This window comes from Ambystoma mexicanum, chromosome 3p (genome assembly GCF_040938575.1).
Source record: "Ambystoma mexicanum isolate Mex_15411 chromosome 3p, UKY_AmexF1_1, whole genome shotgun sequence".
In the NCBI taxonomy this organism is placed as follows: Eukaryota; Metazoa; Chordata; class Amphibia; order Caudata; family Ambystomatidae; genus Ambystoma; species Ambystoma mexicanum.
Genome location: NC_090925.1, coordinates 1,198,397,162 through 1,198,419,445, shown reverse-complemented (window position 1 = coordinate 1,198,419,445; position 22,284 = coordinate 1,198,397,162). Strand labels below are relative to the sequence as shown.

The 22,284-nt window shown below is 44.6% G+C and overlaps 1 protein-coding gene across 1 annotated transcript in view; it reads right to left on the bottom strand.

Moving 5' to 3' along the window:
• NME5 (NME/NM23 family member 5) overlaps positions 1-22,284 on the bottom strand; it is a 239,097-nt gene that overhangs the window by 31,836 nt on the left and 184,977 nt on the right. Inside the window, exon 5 of the mRNA XM_069650095.1 lies at positions 10,755-10,873. Coding sequence (XP_069506196.1) covers positions 10,755-10,873 — 119 coding nt within the window. The remainder of the gene's footprint in view (positions 1-10,754; positions 10,874-22,284) is intronic.

Genomic DNA, 22,284 nt, shown 5'->3' with positions numbered 1-22,284 from the left:
TGGGAAGTCCGGCATATTCCCACTTGGTCTATACGTAGGGGTACCATTGGGCAGACTCAGTATTGCAGATCAGGTGGGAACCTGAAACATTCAGATACCTAGGTATTGACATTTATTATAAGATCGAGGCGGAACATGAGCGGAATACGGTAAAAGCAGTGGCCAACATTAAAGACAGTATGATATTCTGGGCCAAGCTGCCATTGACCATGATGGGGAGGGTGGCTCTCCTGAAAATGATTGTACTACCTAGGTTGTTGCATTACTTTGCTAATATTCTGTACCTGATACCAAGACGCATCTTTGTTGGTATACAGAGCATGTTTAAGGGGTTTATATGGTGCAACACTAGGAACAGGATTGCATTGTGGAAGCTACAAAACCCGTATGAACAGGGGGGGGGGATTTGTTTGCCCAATTTTAAGTGTATTTTTTAGCCAGCCAACTCCAATATGTGGTAAGGTGGTTAGCAGATGATGCCACGTCCGATTCCAGGTTGCTTAGAGAGGAGTGTAACCCTCACTTTTTAAATGAATGGATGTGGTTACCATACGGGAAGTATGGCAGAGAGCCTGCCAGCTACTAGGTAATCCAGATCAGTGTTCCCACAAATGCCATTAGTAGTATTAGATAAGATTGATCACCAGATGAGGGGGATACTTAGAGGACAGTGGAAACTAAAGGTATAGTGACGCTAGGTGATATATGGCATGAAGGTGTGGCAATACAAATCAAGGAGTTGGTGAGAGATACAGGACTACACCGGGGTCAGTACATCACGTACGCCAGATTAATAAATAGAGTTAAGAGTAAATGGACCGGGATGGTGCTGGCACAGAAGTTCGACACTGTGGTGGAAACATTCTGTGATGTGTAAGAGGGAGGACACAAAGTCTCTCGGATATACAAGCTATTGATGACCAGAGTGTGAAAGGAGGTAGCTAAAGTAAGACTTGATTGGGAAAAGGAGGGGGGTGAGTTGATTGGAGACTGGTTGTGGCACAGGGTGCAAAGGTATCATAAAAAGGTTTCTAGGAATGTCAGGCTACAACAAATTCAGTTGTTTGTAACTCACACAGCGTATATGACCCCTGAGAAGATTGCTAGGTTCAAAGGTGCAGGGCCACAGGCGTGCCCGAAATATGGATAAGAGAACGCTGGAATGGCGCATATGTTTTGGACATGCCCTGAAATTAGGAGATTATGGAGGTATGTGTCGCACTCGCTAGCTGAGAAGGGGATAATGCTGGAAGTAGACTCCCTGTGGGCGGGGATGCTTGGCGGGTTCCCTAGACCATGTAACCTTAAACATGCAAGCAAGCTTAAAGATCTGGCGTATATATACTGGCAAAACGTAAGATTGCTATGAGTTGGAAATAAAAGAGGAGTCCGAGCATGGAGGCCTGGTGGCAGGATCTCCAGAAGTGGACGAATGCCGAAACAACTGTATGGCAGGAAGCTAAGAACAAAGAGGGAGGGGGAGGAGTTGCATACATTGGTAGACTGGAGGCACCTAGTAGCGTCTCTGTTTGAGGGCAGAGCGGATGATTCTGAAGAGGAGGGCATCTCAACAGATGACATGGAAATGCCCGCAGAACCGTCTGAGATGGCTGGAAGTAAAGAGCAGGCTATGGGAGGGCAGGGGGGAGAAAATGAAAAATGTGGTCTTACCATACGATTATAATGTGATGTTCTGAGGTATGATGTTTGTATTAAACCTAATATAAATTGTTTAAATTCTTTAAAAAAAACTAACAAATAGTTGGTCATCCTGTCTGACGTTTGCCATTCCAGAAATGTAGAAGGTCAAGTCTGGGTCAAGTCTGTGTTACCTGTCTTAATCCTTAGAAGGGTGAGGAGGAGGATAAAAATCTGGTAGTGTTATCTTCTGTGTCAGATGAAATTCAGACACCACCTTGGGAAGCAGGGAGGGACGAACCCTCAGAACTACCTTCTCCTTGGAGAATATAGTAAAAGGTAGTTTGCATGACAAGGCTCGTAGCTCACCCACTGTGCGAGCAGTGATGGCGACTAAAAACATAGTTTAAGGTTAATAACCAGAGAAGACAAGAATGAGGAGGTTCAAACGGAGTGCCTGTTAAAATAAGTTAGTACCAGGTTCAAATCCCCAGGACGGATTCAGAAAAGGGACAGAAAAGGGACTGGTGGAAATGTATTTGTTAGTCCTTTCAAGAGTCTTGTTTCTGGTGTTTAAAAATAGATAATGCTGCCAAGAATCCCTTAGCGGTAGCCACCTGCAGCCCTTGGTGAGCTATGTGCTGTAAAAGAGAAAGCACTGCAGGTGCATTGCAAGAAAAAGGATCTATATCTTTAGATCCACACCAGCTGCAAAACTTGTCCCAATGGCAGCGGCATAGTGCGATGATTGCTGGTCTTCTAGCTGAAAGCAACACCACCTTTACGTCTTCTAGGAGGTCCCAATCTTTGCGTCTTAGACGCTCAGAAGCCAGGCATGAAGGTTTAGTGTTCTGATTCCTAGATGAATAAGACTGCATCCATTTTCCAAGAGTAGATCCACTCTCTTGGGAAGATGGAATGGAGGGGAGATGGACATGTCTAGAAGGTCCAGGTACCATGTCCCCCTGGCCCAATCCGGAGATATCAGGATCATGGATTTCTTGAACTTCCTCAACCACCTGATTACATGAGGAATGACGGAGACTAGTGGGAACGCATTCTGAAGTGGAAATTCCCAGTCCACTACGAAAGTGTCCGCTGTCATATTGTCCTCCCCAGCTAGGTGGACAGCTGATAGAGCTCCGATTTTGTAGAGCCCAAAACCAGAGCAACATTGCCTCCCTGCCCAGTGATAGTGACCCTACACCTCCTCTTTTGTTGAGGTTATCAGGACATTCTTCCCCTGTATGGATAACAAAAAGGCCATCAGAGCCAGTCTGATCGCCCTCAGCTCTAACAGGTGTATGTGTAGTCTTTATTCTGATGGGGACCAAAGTTTGCTTATCGTCAGATCGCTCATGTGAGCTCCCCATCCCGTAAGTGAAGCGTCCAAGACTACAGTCATCTCCGGCCAGGGTTGCCAAAACGGTTCCCCTATCATCACATTCTCCTTGCAGGTTCACCACAAGAGGTCCTGTGCTACCTTGCTCGGGACGTGATGAAGGTCCTTCATCCTGCCTAAGAACTGTGACCATTGGGATCTGAGGGCCCACTGGAAGAACATCATCTTTATGCAGACAGGCAAATACTTGATGTCATGAGGCCCAGCGACCTCAGAAAGTCAAAAGCCGGTAGATATTGGCTGTTCTGAAATCTCGTTACCATCTGCAAGATAGGCTGGGGGCGGTGTGGCCCGGAGTTCAGTGGTTCACTTGGAGGAGAGGTGCAGTTTGTGGGTGGGGGTGAGGTTGTTTTTTCTTTTGCTGATGATTCCCAGGCTGGCGACGGGGAGTGTTCGTGAGCGTTTAGGTCCGTGCTGGACCCATGCTGGAGAACAATAGTTACAGATAACTAACTTGTTCCATCCGCCCCCTGACCTAGCAGCTTGCCTCAATGACTTAAAACGACCCCCGCAACCACTCCCATGGCCTCCCACCTTCAGCCTTCCCCCTGACCCCAGTTACCTCCAACACAGTCAAAAACCTTGGCTGCATATTGGACTCGGACCTAACCCTGTCCCAGCAGATCAACAGTGTATCCAAATCCTGTCACTACCACCTCAGGCTTCTGAGACACAGCTTCCGTTATCTTTCCTGCCCCAAAAGATTGACTTCTGTTATGTCAATCGTCATGTCCAGACTGGACTATGCAAACTCCATGTATCTGGGTGCTCCGACATACCACATTAACAAACTCCAAAGAGTCCAACATGCAGCTGCTAAACTCCTCCTTGCACTGGGACGTAGGGACCACATCACCCCTTCTCTCCGCACCCTCCACTGGCTACCTATTGGACGAAGGACCAGCTTTAAAATCCTGTCCATCACCCACCGAGCAGTGAACAAACGCGGCCCATCATACCTCCAAGGAAAGACCATGCGCTACCGCCCAACACTGAGACTAAGGTCAAGCACAGCCCTCCTACTTATGATCCCAGCCTTCAACTCGGTCAGACTTGGAGGGTCAGCCTACTCTACCCTTGCACCAACTCTATTGAATTCAGTAATTCCTCATATTCGGCACAAACAGGACTACATGGCCTTCCGTAAAGTGGTAAAAACATGGCTTTTCCCAAATCCATGAAAGGTCCACCAATGGGACATATTCCCATCCCCTTATGGCCAGTGTCTGTGAAATCAGAATATCCCCGCTGAATATCCCAATAAGCACCCAACAACACAACACAAAGTCCCTACAATGATCCTGAAAATGGGCCCCCACTTCCATCTCCAGAGCGTCCCGAAAAGGACTGGCCGTGTCCATATGGCCCCCCCCTACGACCATTGCCCTTTGAAAATGAACACTAACCAGAAACCAAACATCACAACAGAATATCGCAAGAAGAATCCAACAACCCGATTGAAAATACCTACAGGGGCCCAGGAAATGGGTCCTACATATCAAACCACTGAGGGTCCCGAAAATGACTGCCTGTCCAAAATAAATCAGCATACCTGCAGTGGCCAAGAGTCGATAACCACAGACACTCTTTCATCCACTGGGCTCACTCTCCTCTTTTACATCAAAAAACATTAGAATGCAGCTACACCCCTTGATCAATTCCGCGTTGCTGCACACATACATATATCGCTCATAAAACACCTCAACATCCTAGTAGAATGCAGCTGTACCCACAAAAAGAAAAAAATAATTGGCTTAGCTGCACAGATAATCTCCTGCACATGCCTTACGTCAGCGAGAATGCAGACTAGAGCACCACCCCACCCCAGTGCTGCGCACACTTCACTGATCTCTCACATTCACCGCACCACAAGTAGCGTTTAGAATGCAGCCAACCTGCAAAACCACCCTGGCGGCTCACATTCCAAGTGCACTCAGGCACTATATGCCACACTACTGATACGGAACACGGTCCCCGAGGAAGTTCAACCCACATCGCTTTGAGATCATAGCAATGGTACATAAAGCGTTAAACAAATGAAGTATAACATAACATAACATATGTTGAGCCCTCAACTCCGGAGGAAAAGCCGTTCCAGAGGAAGAGACCAGCACCGCTATAATGCCTTGTAGCTTCTGAGAAGGTTTCATCTGGGACTTCTTGAAATTGCGGGAGAAGCCAGTTTATGAGGGAGTAGCAGGTGCTGTAGAGAGGTTTCAGAGTTTGTTTGGGAGAACAAGCTCTGACCAGCCATTCGTCTAGAGAGGGAAAGATGTGAATCCCTCCCCTCCTTAGATTTGCTGCCACTACCACCATCAACTTGGTGAAGACCCTAGGGGTGCAGGTGAACCAGAAAGGCAGTACTAAATTGATAGTGATTACTGCCAATGGCGAACATCAGGTACTTTCTGTGCTTGGGATGTATAGGCACATGGAGTACGCATCCTGAAGATCAAGTAACACCATCCAGTCCTGAAGCTGAAGGGCCTGGAGGACCTGTAAAAGAGTGACCAGCTTGGATTTGTCTTTCCTGAGGTACTTGTTCAAGTGCCTCGGTCCAGGATGGGTCGCGTCCTCTGTCTTTCTTGGGAACCAGAAAATAGGTGGCCTACCAACCCTGCTATTGTTCTGGTACAGGTACCTTGTCCATGGCACCTTTCTCCAACAGGCAAAGAAACCCTTGTAGAAGAAGCTGATCTGGTTTCCGAAGCGATTGATTGCTCAGGGGGCAAACTGGGGCTCTATGTAGAAATGGGAGACAGTACCCTTGGGCCACTGTCTGTAGTGGCCATGCATATGAAGTATTCTTGGAGATGCTAGGTTAACCTGCCTCCCAGCGGGGTTCTGTGAGCATAGTGCTAAGAGAGGTTTGTAGGGCTGTGACAGAGGGCAATGAGGAGGTTGTTTCCTGAGCAATTTCTGCTCCACGGCCTCTAGGGCCACGTGTGAACCTCCTTTGTCCTTGTTTCTGGGTAGCTTGACCTCTTCCTCTTTGGCCAAAAGAGAAGTAATTTCAAAAGGAATGAACTCTCCAAGCCTGCAAAGGTGGTGTTGTTGCAGCTGATAAAGAGCTGCCTGCAAAGATTTAGCTATAGCCTTTGAAGCTTGTAGCATTTCTAGTCTGTCATCCGCCTTTGGCCCAGATAGGTTGGACACTTCAAATGGCATATCCAACCACCTTGACTGGACATCAGGGGCAAACCCTGACTTACGCAGCCAAGCAAATCTCCCGATTACCGCGCTAGAGCCCATATATCAACAGATGCAGTCTGACACATCTAGGCCTGACTGAAGGGATTGACAAGAGGCCTCTCGATCATCATTAATTAGGTTATTGAACCCATCTCTCAGCTCACCTTCAGGAATGTTTTATGCAGCTTGGGAAATTACATTGCACAATGTATAGGAGTATTTTCCCAGAGCACATGATGCATTACTGGCCTTTAATTCCATGCTTCCATCAGAAAATACCCTTTTTGATAGTACGTCACATTTTTTATCGCCCCTATACAGGGAATGGTCAGATAAGCTGGGGCCTTTGAAGTGCAGGTAGCTGCCTGCACCACCAAACTCACTGGTGTTAGGTATCCGGAAAGAAAGTCATGGTCCACAGAAGACGTTCTGTACTTTTTCACCAACTCCTTGTTTTTGCCAGGTTTCCAAAATGTTTTTGTTTAGTGCGCTATGCAAGAGTTTCAGTCTCCTTAGGAGGGCACCTATATAAGATTTCTGTGAGATCTTCCTGAGTAACGTCCTTTGCAGGACACCCCAACCCAAATATTCAATCACACTGTTCATGACTGTTTTATAGGCCGCATTTGTGTGAGAATAAAAATCGGGCGTGTCAAATTCAACTTCAGGGGATGTATCCAGACCACTGGCCTCATTCAGACAAGTAGCTAAGTCTTCTAGATGGGATTGAACAGAGAAAATTTCTTATGGAACATTAGGCGTTCCAAAACGTTTATACCCGAAGGTATGATATTGTCTTCCTCGATAATCGACTCATAGGATTTGAAGAAATCGTTCTTCGACAGGGATTTGAAGCTCGAAGTTGGCTCGGAGATCAACGTCAAAGAGCCCTTTGACTTTGACTCCTTTGAGGGGGACGACACAGAAGCCTTTCAAGGCATAAATTAGTTTTCAAAAATTGATTAGCAGAGTTTGCTAATCAAAATATTTTTGATTAGCAAACAGACCCATTTGATGAGCAATTGTGTATTAATATTGGTAATGTCACCAGAAGTTATTTGTACCCAAGACATGAAATGAACAACAATAAAGCAGTGTTGTGTACCGCTGAAATAAGAGATTAGTGAGAGGAGTCAGGCCTTGCAAATTCTTTAAACTGCAGCTAGACTTGGAGGTCGGATAACTTAGTTTACCTATTCAACATAAGAGAAGTGCACTTGACCCATAGCACCAGAGGACAACACATTTAAAATGTGATTTCGGTAAAATGGTGCATGTCACTACAAACCCACTTAATGTTTGGCACACTGCTGCCACCCAGAGGCCAGCCATGCACAGTGGCATTTATTTTGTTGACATTTATTGCAAACAAAGGAAATGTTAAATAAAAGCATCAAACCTCTCTTGTAAATGCTACTCACCGTTCATAAAATCTAATTGACAGCGAGTGGGCGAAGAGACTTTACGAGCCATGGGTGAGTGTCTGTAAAATGTAAAAGGTTTGCTGCATGAATGGACACAAATTAATTGATATGATAAAAAGGCTCTGAACACAGTTTGGCCAGCTGTCTCCTGCAGGTGGTAATATGTAATACAATCATAAAGCAAAGCGAGGTCTAGAGGCTAACTACAGTGTTTGGTATTGCAGTAGATCTGTGGATGTACAGACTAGATGGAACTATTGATCACTACTGTGTGTAAGCATTTAGTTTGCTTTGTGTATTCATTATGTAAGAGGAAAGACAGACTAAGCAGAGTGGATTGCATAGCAGGCAGAGAACTGGCCAAACTAGGTGGAATATTGTAGTCTGTGGTCATCTCACGTTCAGGGAACCTGGTATAAAGCAACAGGTGGATAATATAGAATCTCAAAGAGTATTGGTTCAGTCATGGGTTGAGTACCAGTTGCGAGATGTCTGCAACCTGCAGGTTATATAACTAGGTTTGCCATTAAAAGCATTTCATCATGTGATCATGTACATTTTGAAAGGTTCACAAGTCAACATGATGCATCTTCCCCAACAAAATGAAATATAGTTGACACTATGAAATTCAGATACACTAACCTAAACTTTACTCTAAAACATGGAGATGATGCAGTGTTTTACAGTATCAATACTGTAATTATGCATTATGCCACAACTTACATTTTAGGAATGGAATTGCATGACTGTCTTTTTAAAAGATATAAAGTTGACAAATGCTGGTCTTTGCCAGACAAGATATAGAAAGCATAATAAAAGTATCATCTCGATTACTTCTGGTTTGCAATTATTTGAAACAGAAATTCTTGCCTAGCACTCCTACACATGCCTTTGGCACTTAAGAGTGGAGGATATGATTACTGCTGCACTCTCCCTCCATTAACACTTGAAGTGAACAGTGAAAAGAGGGTCAAGAGAGCACCGAGGGCAAGAGAAGACTACAGGGCAAGCTGTGCTTTCATTGAAGTGGGCAACTTAAGTAGCTAACTTTACTACACAAGTGTTCATTTGATTAGCAAACCTACAGAATTGCATAGGAAATTGCTATGCGACACTGCTTATTTTATGCCTTGCCTTTGGCGTCAATGTTGTCTCAGTGCTCGAAGCTACTCGAGACGACATCCCTGAGGTATTCAGACACTGGCTTTTGGGCACACGGGCTGAAGCCTTACTCAATTCCTTGCCGTTCTTGGAAGATGCAGTGGGATCAATAGCCTTTTCCGGCTTTTTCGAGAGACCAAGAGGGGCCACCTTCAGGAACACTCCCATCATTTTTTCACAGAGCCTTTCCCATTCGGTCAATGAGGATGTCTTTTTGTGAAAACGTACCAGACACCTGTCGGACAAGGAGTCTGCAGATGAGGAACAATGGCATCATTTCTTTGACTTCTTCCGTGATGACAAAGAAGAAGTGTGACAGGAATTGCTCCTGGATCTCAATCGTTTGGAATGCTTAAACCCTTTTTTGGGCCTTTCTGGAGAGTGGTCTCAGGTGGAAATTCTACCTTCCGAAGATTTTCTTTTTAAAGGTGTGGAAGATGGAGAGTTGGAAATCGACAGACCTAGGGTGAGCTTCAACATTCTCTTCTTCAAGACCTTACTGGTCATCAATTGGCAGGGGCTGCTTTCGATACCTTCATGTTCTTCACCAAAGCACCCGAGACAAATCCTATGCAGATCAGTCCTCGACATCTTTGAGTCACAGTCTGCAGAAAAAGGCTGTGGAAATTCAAACTGTTCCGAGAGCGTCCTGTGAATGCTGTAAAACAGAACTGAGGCAACCGGCATGGTGCGTGCTATTTATACCATCACCAACGTCACATCCGGATGCAGGAATGTTAACCATCAAGGGAAATTGATAAGCATAGCAGATGATGACCAAATATTTTCTGAGACCGCAAAGCAGAATACTAATATATATCTAAGATAAGGAGTCCATGGGAGGACACAATCCATTAGAAATGTAAAATACCTCTGATGTTTGGGAAAGTCTACCGGGTGGCTGCTGAGGGGAAATGAAGTGCTTTGGATGTCTGAGCCAGCTCACAGAGCATGTGCCAGAAGATTTAGGAAGGTTTCTATGGGGTTTAGTCCAGTGTTCACCTGCCATGTTTAAATATCATGTCGTCTATTTTACTTTTCCTGTAGATTTAAATGTATTATTGCTCTCCTTTTGATCATTACAATGACATTCCTTTACACTTAAGCTTAAAAGACTACAAATGTTTACTGAGAAAAATGTTTGGATTCTGCTAATAATGCTAAAACAAGCAAGTGGATACAAAGAAAAATGTGAGACCTCTGTGAAGAGGTAACACGGTGTATTAGGCCGTAAAGGCGGTTTGTAGTTTTTAAAGAAAAATGCACAGCAAATCATGGCCAGGATGCCACCTTCCACTGGGTGGTACACTGCAATGTTTTTTGCTGTGACGAAACCAATGTAGCGTTCAGTCAATGTTTTCGTCACTAGGTCCAGGGTGATAGCCTCCGCAGCTTGCATCAGGAGATCCTTGCTCGGAAACAAACAGATTCCACTGTCTTTCCATTGCAGTCAAACATTCTGAGGCTTCTGATGACAGTGTTCTGTGCCAAGTTTGGTAGCACTGTCCTGCAGAATCATTCAGACGGATTCATTATTCTAAACTCCATTGACCCCCGCCCTACTGCTGTATTTACACTGAATGGTGAAACACTATCAAATGAAAGTAGTAAAGAAGCTGGAACATGTTTCCGGTAACAATGATTTACAGCATTATGTCCATGAGATGCCGAGCCCCTAGCATTGCAGAAGATGTACTCATACTGTTTTAGCAATTGGAGCTTACAATGTATGCCTGCATAAGGGAAAAATCCCATTCGTGCATTTGTTCGCTGCGATCCCAGGAAATGTTTTAAAACGAAATCAGAACGTTAGCACCCTGCACTAAAAAAAAGAACCCAGGGAAATATTGTTCCACGTAGTTACCCTCGCCATTATTTGTGAAGAGAATACCAATTATCACTGAAAGAAAAGAAGAAGAAACACTGCCAATACATACAAAAGGATCTGCTGGCTTCTGCTTGCAAAGCTCTGTCAGTCCAGCTAGCAGTGTAGGGTTCACAAAGAGGCTCAGGTAATCCTTGGCAGCTTGTCCAATTGGAATGGGTTCAATAATCACTGAAAAGGAGAAAAACATGTTAATTGCCTTTGGGAACATAAAAAAGCTTAGAACATCTTTATATATTCCATGCGTTAAAACAAAACACAATGTTTGAATCCTGCCAACACTGTAACTTCAACTGGGTTCTTAGCATTGTCAAATTAGACATTTCTTCATAATGCATGCATTGTGTTAGTGTTTTTCTCATGTAGTCTGCAGGATTTTTTGTGTTCTTAATGATGGCACTTTACATGATTTAAGCGTCAATAAGAAGCATTTTCAGCTTTCAAAAGAGCATTAGAAAGCATACACATTCTGCATAGGAAACATAAATGGATATGAAACAGCCAGAATGTGAATGGTTCACGCAATGGGCCTGTATGTTAGGTGAATCTAAAAGCGTACAAAATGACAGAAGCATTTAGCAGATTTCAGGACATCAATATAATTAAATGTCCCCCTTGCTGAAATATGAATGCGGACTTGAAACAAGATATTTGGTATATGGAGGCTTTCCTTACAATTCTTAAATCATTCTTAAATCACACATTACCTTTTTACGGCTCACTGATTATAGTGTCCTACACAAATCAGACTACTATAAAACTCTGTTTTACAGAGGCACCTTACCTCTCATGAAACAATGACATTCCATCATGCTCTGACTATTTTTTATTACAGACTTCGTTCACTGGAAAGCTACAATGAACTTTACAGACTAAGTTTGCACAGACAAATGTTCTCTTTACAGTTCAATTAGAAGGGACGGCCCGGCAGCGACTCGTCGAGTGAGGTGATTTTTCTTCCTCTCGTTGAGGAGAGGAGCCAGCTATTTAATTCTGTGGAAGCAGACCAGTCGAGAAAGCATTTCGAGGCCCACAAAAATAAGTTTGAGTATTTCCTTTATAAGACTTAGGATCCACTTCTGTGCATGTGTGTGTGAGAGCAACACCGCCAACAACAGGGTAGGTGTCTTTCAGTCTTGTGATTCAGAGCCCAAACTCATCTAAAACAGCAGACCCCATTTGTCCTCCTCCCTTTCTACCCGGTGTATCTGCTCCTTGATATAAAGATACATGGCCCATTTTGAGCCTAGGTACATTCTGTGGTTTTGAGTTATGGCTTAGCTTCAGCTGCTGGAAGTGGGCAAGCAAACTATGAGACTTTCACATAGGTCCACATTTAACTGTAGGAGGTATTGCAATGTATGCCACCCATCCAAATCTGTGGCAACTTAATTAATCTTATCCGCTATTCCCAAACCTGTTTCATTAGGCTGATTTAATATTGAGTTGTAGTCGCCCTCTTACATATACGTTCATCAAAACCTCATATTTTTGTATCCGAATGTCATCTTTGATTTCTCCAATGATAGATTCTCAACATTAAACCTTGTACTGTCATGCTTCTTAGTGTGAATCCTCCATACGCGAGTGCAATCGCTATATGTTCATATGTTGGAGATCAGCCTAAAAAAACAAAATTCAGCAACTGTAAGAAGATCCCAACCAGGCTATACCAACATAACATTAAAACTGTCAGGATACGTGATTTTGCATGTATTATACTGTGAACGTAAACCATGTCCACAAAGGTCTACAACATTGTCTACAACTCATGTTTAAGGTACCTGAAGAAGCTCTTCATGCGGAACACATGTAGGCCTTACACAAATGATATGGAACTTTAAATTAAACAATTATTTGATAAACTCAATTATATTCTTCTTCAATATACTTCTTGAAAGTCAAATGCATGAGGACACATGATAACTATCCTTTGTACAGTCAGATAGACATTTAGGGTATCAAAGTCATCATGTATCCCATGCTGTTGGTAATATCCTACAAAATCTTTGTTCTAACCTGCACATCTTTCTGAGTGTATAGCTAGTCCTCATCCCACATGTCACGATAAGCAGGAACATTTAAACTGTAGATCTCTTCCGTCGCTTCTTCTCTCTAACCTCTTTACATTCTCTACAGAAAGCCTGTTTAGAGTTACTTACCTGTGGTAACGTTCATTCGACTGAATGTTTCTCCTACATATTCCTCATCTTTGATATATTCAAGTCTGCTTGCAGCTTGCTATATTCAAGTCTGCTTGCATCTCGCTTCAGAAAGTTTTTTCCCCATCGAGCATTGTGCAGCATCGAGTTTTGGTCCTCGATGGCCTCCGTAGCGTCCGTCGTGCCGTCGTCACTGGTATATAAAGCATGCGTGCTGACCGTTACCTCAGTTCTTAGTTTTTTCCTCCTTTAGTTTGCATTCTGTGTCCTAGGAGGAAACAATCTTGACGTAGCGAGAAAGGAAGATGTAAGACAAGAAATTATAGGCAAGCGAGGGGATGGATGCAAGGGCAATGAGGAATATGTGGGAGGAACATCCAGTCGAAAGAACGTTACCACGTGTAAGTAATTTGTTATTGGAATGGATTATGTCCTCCCACGTATTCCTCATCTTTGATAGACTCCAAAAGCAGTTTGACTTAGGTGGTGGGTGGCAATAATGTACCTATTTGTTTATATTACGAAGGGAAGCTTTGGCAAATGTGTCTTCCTCTCCCTCCTGATAAAGAATCTACACAGTAAAATGTACTGAAAGTATGAAGCACCAACCAGGTTGCTGCTCTGCAAATGTCCCGCACTGGCACACCTCTTTCCAGGGCTGAGGAAGCAGCCACCCTTCTAGTGTAATGTGCCCTCACACCTTTGCCTGAATCTTTGCCTGCCAAAGAGTAACACACTGTTATGCACATGGCACTCCACCTAGAGATTGTTTGTTTTGTGACAGCCAAGCCTAATCTTTGACCAGCATATCCAATGAAGAGCTGATCATCTTGACGAATACTTGCTGTTCTTGTAATGCAGCAGTTTAGCACCCTTTTAGGGTCCAGGCAATGTAGTCTCTCCTTCTCCTTTGATGGATGAGGAGGTGGATAAAAAGATAGTAACACGATACGTTGTGCAAGGTGAAACTCTGACACAACTTTTGGAAGGAAATAAGACCAAACTCTTAGGACTACATTGTTCTTGAGAAACGATGTGAAAGGGCCTGTAGCTCACTTACCCTATGGGCAGATGTGATAGCTACTAAAAAGGCAGTTTCATGGTGAGCCTTCTTAAAAGGGCACCAATGCAAGGGATCAAACGGAGCTCCTATCAGACATCTTAGTACTAGATTTAAATCGCAAGATGGCACGATGAAGGGAATAGGCAGAAACACATTTTTTAAGCCTTTAGGAAACTGTAACACAATCAGCATTTTGAACTACGATCCCTCATCCGGAGATCTCTTAAAGATTGACAGTGCCGCTAAGTAGCCCTTCACAATGGCCACTTGCAACCCAGAATGAGTTAGATGGAGAAAAAAAATAAAGAACATGGGTAATTTACATGTGAAAGCATCAAGTGTCTTTTCCCTGAACCAGCTGCAAAACCTATTCCAACAGCAGCAGTACAGGGATTTAGTTGCTGGTCTCCTAGCCGAAACCAGCACTTCCATTATGTCTTCCGGGAGGTCCCAATCCTTATATCTCACCCTTTCAGACACCAGTTGTGAAGATTGAGAGTCCTCATCTCTGGGTGAAGAATGAGACCTCCCTCTTGCAAGAGTATGTCCTCTCTTTGGGGAAGACTAATTGGAGGGCAGATGGCCATTTCCAGAAGGTCCAGGTACCACATTCTCTTGGCCCAATTCAGAGCAATGAGAATCATGGCTTTACCAAACTTCCTCAACCTCCTGATGACATGAGGAATGACGGGGACGGGCGGAAACGCGTACAGAAGTGGAAACTCCCAGTCCACCACAAACGCGTCCCCTACAGCGCCTCTTTGGGGAAATTCCCTGGAGCAGAACAGCTTGCACTTCCGATTCACACTGATCGGGAACAGATCCACTCGAGAGGTTCCCCAAAGGGCGAAGATCTCCAAAAGGACTTCCTGAGCCAACTCCCACTAGTGGGCGATCATGCTCTGAATGCTCAGAGCATCCGCCACTGTGTTCTTTTCTCCAGCTAGATGAACTGCCAGAGAGTGATTCCTTCTCCCAGTGCCCAGAACCAGAGCTGCATTGCCTCTCTCCTGAGGGGCATTGACCCCAAACCCCCTGGCTTGTTGAGGTAGTGCATGGCCACGGTGTTGTCTGTCATTATCAGTACACTCTTTCCCCTGTATTGAGGGCAGGAAGGCCATCAGCGCTAGTTTGATTGCCCTGAGGTCTAAAAGGTTGCTATGGAATCTGGACTCCGACTGAGACCAGTGTCCGCTTATTGAAAGATCTCTCATGTGCACTCCCCATCCTGCGAGACAGGCGCCTGTCACAACTGTCACCTCAGGACATGGTTGGCAAAAAGTTTCTCCTTGCATCACATTCTCTCGGCTGGGCCACCTCAAGAGATCCTGGGCAGCCTTTGTCGGGACCTGGAGAAGGTCTGCCATTCTGCCAGAGAATTGAGACCACTGGGATCTGATAGCGCACTGAAGGGATATCATTCTTGGAAGGGCGTCTGGCACCAGAAAAATGCAGGATGCCATGAGACCGAGCAAACCTAAGGAAGTCGTAGGCCGGAAGACATTGGGCACTCTGGAATCTTTTGACCATCTGCAAGAGATGTTGAGCCCTTAACTCGCGTGGCAAAGCTTTTGCCAAGCCTGAATCTAGGATTGCTTCAACTAATTGAAAGTTCTGTGAAGGTGTCAAGTGGGACTTCTGGAAGTTCAGGGAGAAGCCCAGCTTGTGGAGGAAATGGCAGGTGCGACTGAGATGACTCTGACACTGTTCTGGAGAAACAGCCCTGATCTACCAGTCGTCCATGTAGGGGGAGATGTGAATACCCTCCATCATTAGACTTGCTGCCACCACTGCCATAAGCTTGGTGAACATTTTTCAACCAATCCTAGAGTAAGAAGTACCATCTTGAACTTGCCCTGCCTGAGGAACTTGTTCAAGCATCTCAAGTCCAAGATGGGTCGCACTCCTCCGTCCTTCTTAGGTAGTAGGTAGAATACCAACCCAGGTTTCTCTCTGCTGCAGGTACCAGTTCTATTGCACCTTTCTCCAACAGGATGAGAATCTCCTGTTGGAGGAGCGGATCTGGAACCAAGGCTGATCTGGCTTTTGGGGGGAAATCGGGAGGTCTTTTTAGGAATGGGAAACAGTAACCGTCCGCTACGGTTTGTAGCTCTCATGCATCCAAAGTTATGCTTCGCCAACATCGGAGATGATATGACAATCTGCCTCCTACCACAGACTTGTGGGTGAGGGAGTCATTTTGCAGCTGCACCTGCATCTAAGGGCAACTGTCAAGGATGGCACACTGTCAAGAGTGGCACAGGGCACCCAGGTAGGTTTTGGCTGGTTATGCTGATGTAAGTTGACAGATAAGTACACACACAGCGGGAAGTTCAAACAGAACGAAGAGTAGGCAAGTGTAGCAGGAAAATAAAAGGTACAAACAAACTGGATTCCCACTTGGGGTGTATGCAGAAATGGGAAAGAGTGTTCCACGGACCTTAGGAAACTCCATCCTTCTGCACAGATTGCTATAACAGAGGCCCACGCTGTATGCTCATGGCTGGAAACAACAGCTGTGGGTGTCTAACACTGAAACGCGACAAAGGAAGGGGCAGAGGTTGCCTGCCGGAAACCAACAGTCAAGCTCTGTACAAAGGGATCTACATACGATACAAGAGAAGACAAGAACAGAAATATCCAGGGAAAAGGAAGTCGATGAGCAGACTAGCAGAAAGAAATGAAGGAAAAGCAGTATAACTGAAATGGGTAACTTAAGGGAAGGACAGAGGACTCAAGGAAGAGAAGGACAGGGATCAAGAACAGAGGGTGAAAACAAGGAAGAAAGCAAGGGAGCAGCAGCCAGGAAAACAGGAGGGCTGCAATAACGGATAGCACAAAGTGCAGGTAAACTGTAGTGAACTGCAGAGGACTGTAGTAGGCTGCAAGGCAGAGGGCCCAGAGGAGCAGTACAGAGAGCTGTAGTAGACAGCAGACAGAGAGCCCAGAGGAGCAGGGCAGCAAGGAGCAAGCCCAAAAGAGCAGGGCTGCAAGGCAGGGAGCCCAGAAGATAAGGTCTGTAGGCAGCGGAGTGAAGGAGACTGCAAGGCAGGGAGCCCAGAGGACAAGGGTTGTAGGCAGCGGAGTGAAGCAGGCTACAAGGCAGGGAGCCCAGAGGACAAAGGCTGTAGGCAGCAGAGTGAAGCAGGCTGCAAGGCAGGGAGCTCAGAGGACAAGGGCTGTAGGCAGCGGAGTGAAGCAGGCTGCAAGGCAGGGAGCCCAGAGGACAAGGGCTGTAGGCAGCGGAGTGAAGCAGGCTGCAAGGCAAGGAGCCCAGAAGAGCAGGACAGCAAGGAGTGAGCCCAGAGGAGCAGGGCCGCTGACTGTAGAAGGCTGCAGAAGACTGTAGTAGGCTGCAAGGCAGGAAGCCCAGAGGACAAAGGCTGTAGGTAGAAGGCAGCAGAGCGTGATTGGCTGCAATGCAGGGAGCCCGGAAGGGAACTGGATCAAAAACAGGATAAAGCAGGAACAGCATACAAAAATTCATGGCTCAAGGAAAAAAAGGTGCTGGAAGGACTCTTAATGCAAGAGACTGAGCTCCTGCAGGCAGCTGCTTAAATACCGCCCGGCCCTGTACTGAGGCAGGCTAATTGGCAGCACCTGGAGCAGCACACCTGAATACAATCTGCCTCCTCCCTCTCTGGTCCTGAGATTGTGGAAGCAGCACTGATCCCTAGGGCTTCTGGGGATTGTGGTTCCAATGCTGACGAATGGGAATGGCCAGGAATTGATAGTTGTAGCAAGGTGTATTGTGGTACACGTAGTTAGTTGAGTAAAATAAAAAAGCACAGAGGTCACGCAAATGGGAATTAAGGACCAAAGTGTAAATAGGGGTTGTTCCAAGAGTATTCTGTAGATAAATGAATAAAAAATAGTCCATGATAGTTGCCAATATGTGCGCCCATGGCGCAGGCATTACACAACTCTCCAGGTTTTGCATGTGGAGTTCTACCTTCTCTTCCTCCACGAGTTGCTCTGCTCCGAACCCTTTTCAAGAATTGTCCTCTTGCTCTAGAATCAGAGGAATAACAACGAAAAGGGCGTCCTCTCCACCTTTGACCTGAAGGTTGAGGTTGCCTGATTGCCGCCGCAGCTCTAGAAGAAGCCTGCATTTTCTCCAGGCTATTATCAGCCTTTTCTCCGAACAAAAATGTTCTATCAAAAGGCATGTCAAGTAAATGTGCCTGGACGTTTGCAGAAAACCGTGGCTTCCTGAGCCAAGACATGCACCTAAACACAGTACTGGCAGCCATGGGCATGCTTACTGAATCCACTGTATCCAGGCTGGACTGTAAAGACTGCCTCATAGCATCTTTCCCATCTTGTACTAGGTGTACAAAGTCTTCCCTTTCCTCTCCCTCTGGTATGTGTTCTGCTGCAAGGGCAGCTACACCCCATAGGGTGTGTTTGTATTTAGCAAAGGGGGTAGTCACATTTTTGTTGATTTTAGTTCTTGCACTAAACAATCTCTTTCCCAAATAGTCATCTTTTCTATTCTCTTTATCTGCAGGAGTAGAAGGATAACTTGAGGCCTTAGAAGAAATTGTTGCTGCTTGAACAACCAGGGGGCCTGTTCAGAAAAGGAGGGTCCACAGAAGCTGTTCTATATTTGTTTGTTAAAATCGTGTTAACAGGTGGAACAGAATCTGGCTTTAGCCAATTTTCCATAACCCTTACTCTTAAGGCAGAATGAAATGGTAGCAAAGCCTCCTTAGTTGGACCACTGTCTAGGATATCAGTGAGATCAACATTCCCTATAGTACCTGCGGCTTTAGACCACCACAGATATTCTGCCACTTTACAAATCACAGATCTGTATGAAGGATCAGCATAACCAGCCAACTCTGAGTTACCAAAATCTGTCTATAGTGGCGTTTCCCAGCTGCTGGTTTAAGAGTTTCAACCAGATATTGCATCTTAGACTCTTGAGAAATGAGTTCTTCTGGAACATCTGGTGTTCCATACTCATAACCAAAAGGGGCCTGATCCTGCTCTTCATTTTCCTCAAAGATGCATCCCATTTGCCTAAAGAAATCAGGTTGAAGCATGGGTTTGAATGACTTGGTTGGTTCAGCCACTGGTTTTGCAATCTTCAGAAGCCCTGAATGCTCCGATGGTGTTGAGGGCGTTGAGTGCTTCAACGACTTTCTCGAAACGGTCGGTGAATGAGCCGACGGTTTAACAAGCTTTGATGACTTTAAATGTCTCGAAAGCTCAGGAGGTAAAATCAGCGGCTTCGATACCTTCGAAGAAGGCTTCGGTATCTGAGATGAAGGCTTCAAGGGGATAGGCACAGGTTTTCTTTTATGAATCGATGAAGACTCCTTCAACTTGTGTTGAGGAGTCTCTCTTCCCGGGCCCTGGGGCATGTGATGAGACACACGAGACTCCCTACTGATCTTGTCAGACGCTGAGGGGTGGCTTTGCATCCCTGAATTCTTGAAAGAGGCACTCAGAGGAGCTTGCCTATTGAAAACGTCAAGCATTTTCAAGCAGTCGTTTTCCCATTCTGCAGGAGTCTACGTTTTCTTTGGGGATGAAACTTTTTTGGGAGAGGAAGACGACGATGACGAGGACCAGTGATGCCGTTTCTTACTCTTCTTGTAAGAAGAGGATGACGAGCGTCGTGAACTGGACCTCAATCTTCTCCGATGTTTTCTCTCAAGGGAAACATCCCTCGGTTCAGAGGACGACTTTCTTTTGTATGGGGTAAGGGCTGGGGATTTGCATCTAGATTCCCCCTACGTTCCTGCAAGGCCTTGACTATCATAGATTGACATAAACCACAGTTGTCCACCTTGTAGCCTGTCCTGAAACACCACAGACAGATGCAGTGAGGGTCTGTGATGGATATTTTTGCCCCACAGTCTGTACACCATTTGAAACCTGTCTTCGGTGTCAAGGAAATATTAGAAGAATATCAAATTCACTTGATTGAAGAATAAACACAATCAAAATGTTACTGAGGTGAGTAGCTCTGAAGCACACAGCAATGTGGAAAAAACTGAACTGAGGTAGCGGTCAGCGTGCGTGCTTCATATACCAGCATCAACGTCATGAGGGAGGCTACAGAGGCCATCGAGGACCAGGACTCGACGCTGCACAATACTCAACCCTATAGGAAAAAGACAATCCGAAGCAAGCTGCGAGCAGACTTGAATATATAAAAGATGAGGAATACATGGGAGGACACAATTTATTTGAAAGCAATGGAGTGACTCACCCAGGGGTTTACAAGTAGGTTGCAGGCGTAAAGAGAGGAGCAGGGATGGGTACAGTGATCAGATTTTAAAAGAAAATTTTGTATGTAATGTATCTCTCACAAGATATGGAGTAAGTTCTGCTTTAGCATTAAGCCAGAGGACCAGAGCACAAGTGGTTGTGCTGATAACCTCTCAGCAATGTATTGAATGACCCATTCCGTAGGAATAATGCAGACAGAAGTTGAAATGGGAGCCCTTAGTAGTGGTCTTGGAAATGACCTCATACACCCACTTGGTACCGTGTGACTGCTACTATCTTGGCTCTATTTACCTGTACCATATGTTACAAAGGCTATCTATTCATGCTATGTGCCATGAGGAATTCACCTATTTTTCTGGGTCAGCTTTAATGATTGTTTGGCAAAATCATTATTCTTAAAGGCAACGTAGAGCCAATTGATCATAGAAGTCACATACCTCTACCTTAGAGCCTGTGGCTGTACTAACTCTGATTGGTTTCTTGTTGATATAAATATACATGATATGTTGCAGGGAAGGGCACGGCAATAAACATAACAGCTATTAATTCTATTAAAGCCTTGTGTGAATCCCAAAATCAACCCTTGTTTTTAGCTTTTGTAGATTTTAGAGAGGCTTTCGACTCGATTGACAGACTGTTATTAATCAATAAGCTAATAAAAATGGGCTGCTGTAGCAGATTAATTAAATTGATTGCTCTTTTACATTAAAATACTGCAATTTAGATAAGAATCTCCTTAGCTGGGCAATTAACTCCCAAAATACCGACAGCACGGGGGTTGAAACAAGGCTGTATTTTAGCAGACACAATTTTTAACTTTTTATCTTAGACATGGGCAAAAACTTCATTAACATCAATTCAGATGCTCCGAAATTGGGACTACATCTAATAGCATGGATCTTGTATGCGGATGATCTTATCCTAATTTCTAAAACTCTGTTGGGTCTCCGACGGTTGATAAAAGGTCTTTTGTACTATGTACATGGAAATCACATGTCAATTAATTTATCTAAAACACAGATAATGCAATGTGTTAATAAAAAATGTCGCCCAATGAAAACGTCCATTTAGACCTTTTAGGAAGAGATCATCTCCATTACTCCACAATATAAGTATTTAGGAGTGATCATTAGCAATTTGAAGATTGATACTCCGTATGTCCATGACATAAAACATAAACTGCAAACATTAACCAGCCAAGCCAAAGTTCTATTACACAAATTTGGCAAATTCACTTGCTCCCTTGTTCTCCTTTACTATGCTCAAAAGGTCTTACTTATTATTGCATATGGATCTGAAACTAAATACCCAAGAGAGCGAGAGTTTTGGGATCAGTTGGAGAGTAAATTCTGGCGTGCAGTATTCAATTTACCTAATTCAAAACCTGGGCCTCTGATACGTTATGAGCTAGGAGTACTTTCTATGTTTGTGTTTTATGCTCGGAAACTGTGTTCGTTATTGAGGAAATTTTTGCTGTTTGTAAATAACTCTGATTTATCTCACATATTGGCTATGTATATGTTAAAATCTACTCACCCCTTTACAGCCAAGTGGAGACATTTTGCTACAAATCTCTTGGTGAATGCTGATATTACGAATGACTTGCTTTTAACAAATCCTAATCGTGCACAGAGAAAATTATAACAGTATGACTGGATTTTTACTTTGGATCAAAGTTCAACCTATAAAGATTATAGCACTCACCTTGCTCGACCTAAAAAAGCGAGAATTACTGCCTCGTATTTGCTCAAATTTCCTTCAGCTCAGTTTAGAAATCATTATCTTCGTTTTAGACTCAACCTATGGCACACTAGAGAAATTTTATGTAGAAGAGGACAGCTAAAGAAACATGAGAATATTTGCCGGTTTTGCCACTTATCTGAATATGAAGAAAATTTAAAATATCTAATAACTGTTTGTCCCTCCTTGAAGGAGTCACGTTGCAAACATTTTAAAACTCTATTTGAGAGTTATAGGGGGTCATTACGTCCCTGGCGTTAAGGGTTTAACGGCGCCGTAAAAGGTGTCGGCGCCGTTAAACCCTTAACGCCTGATTACGAGGTCCCTTTGCGGCTCCCGACCTTAACGGCTGGTCTGGACCAGCCGTTGAAGTA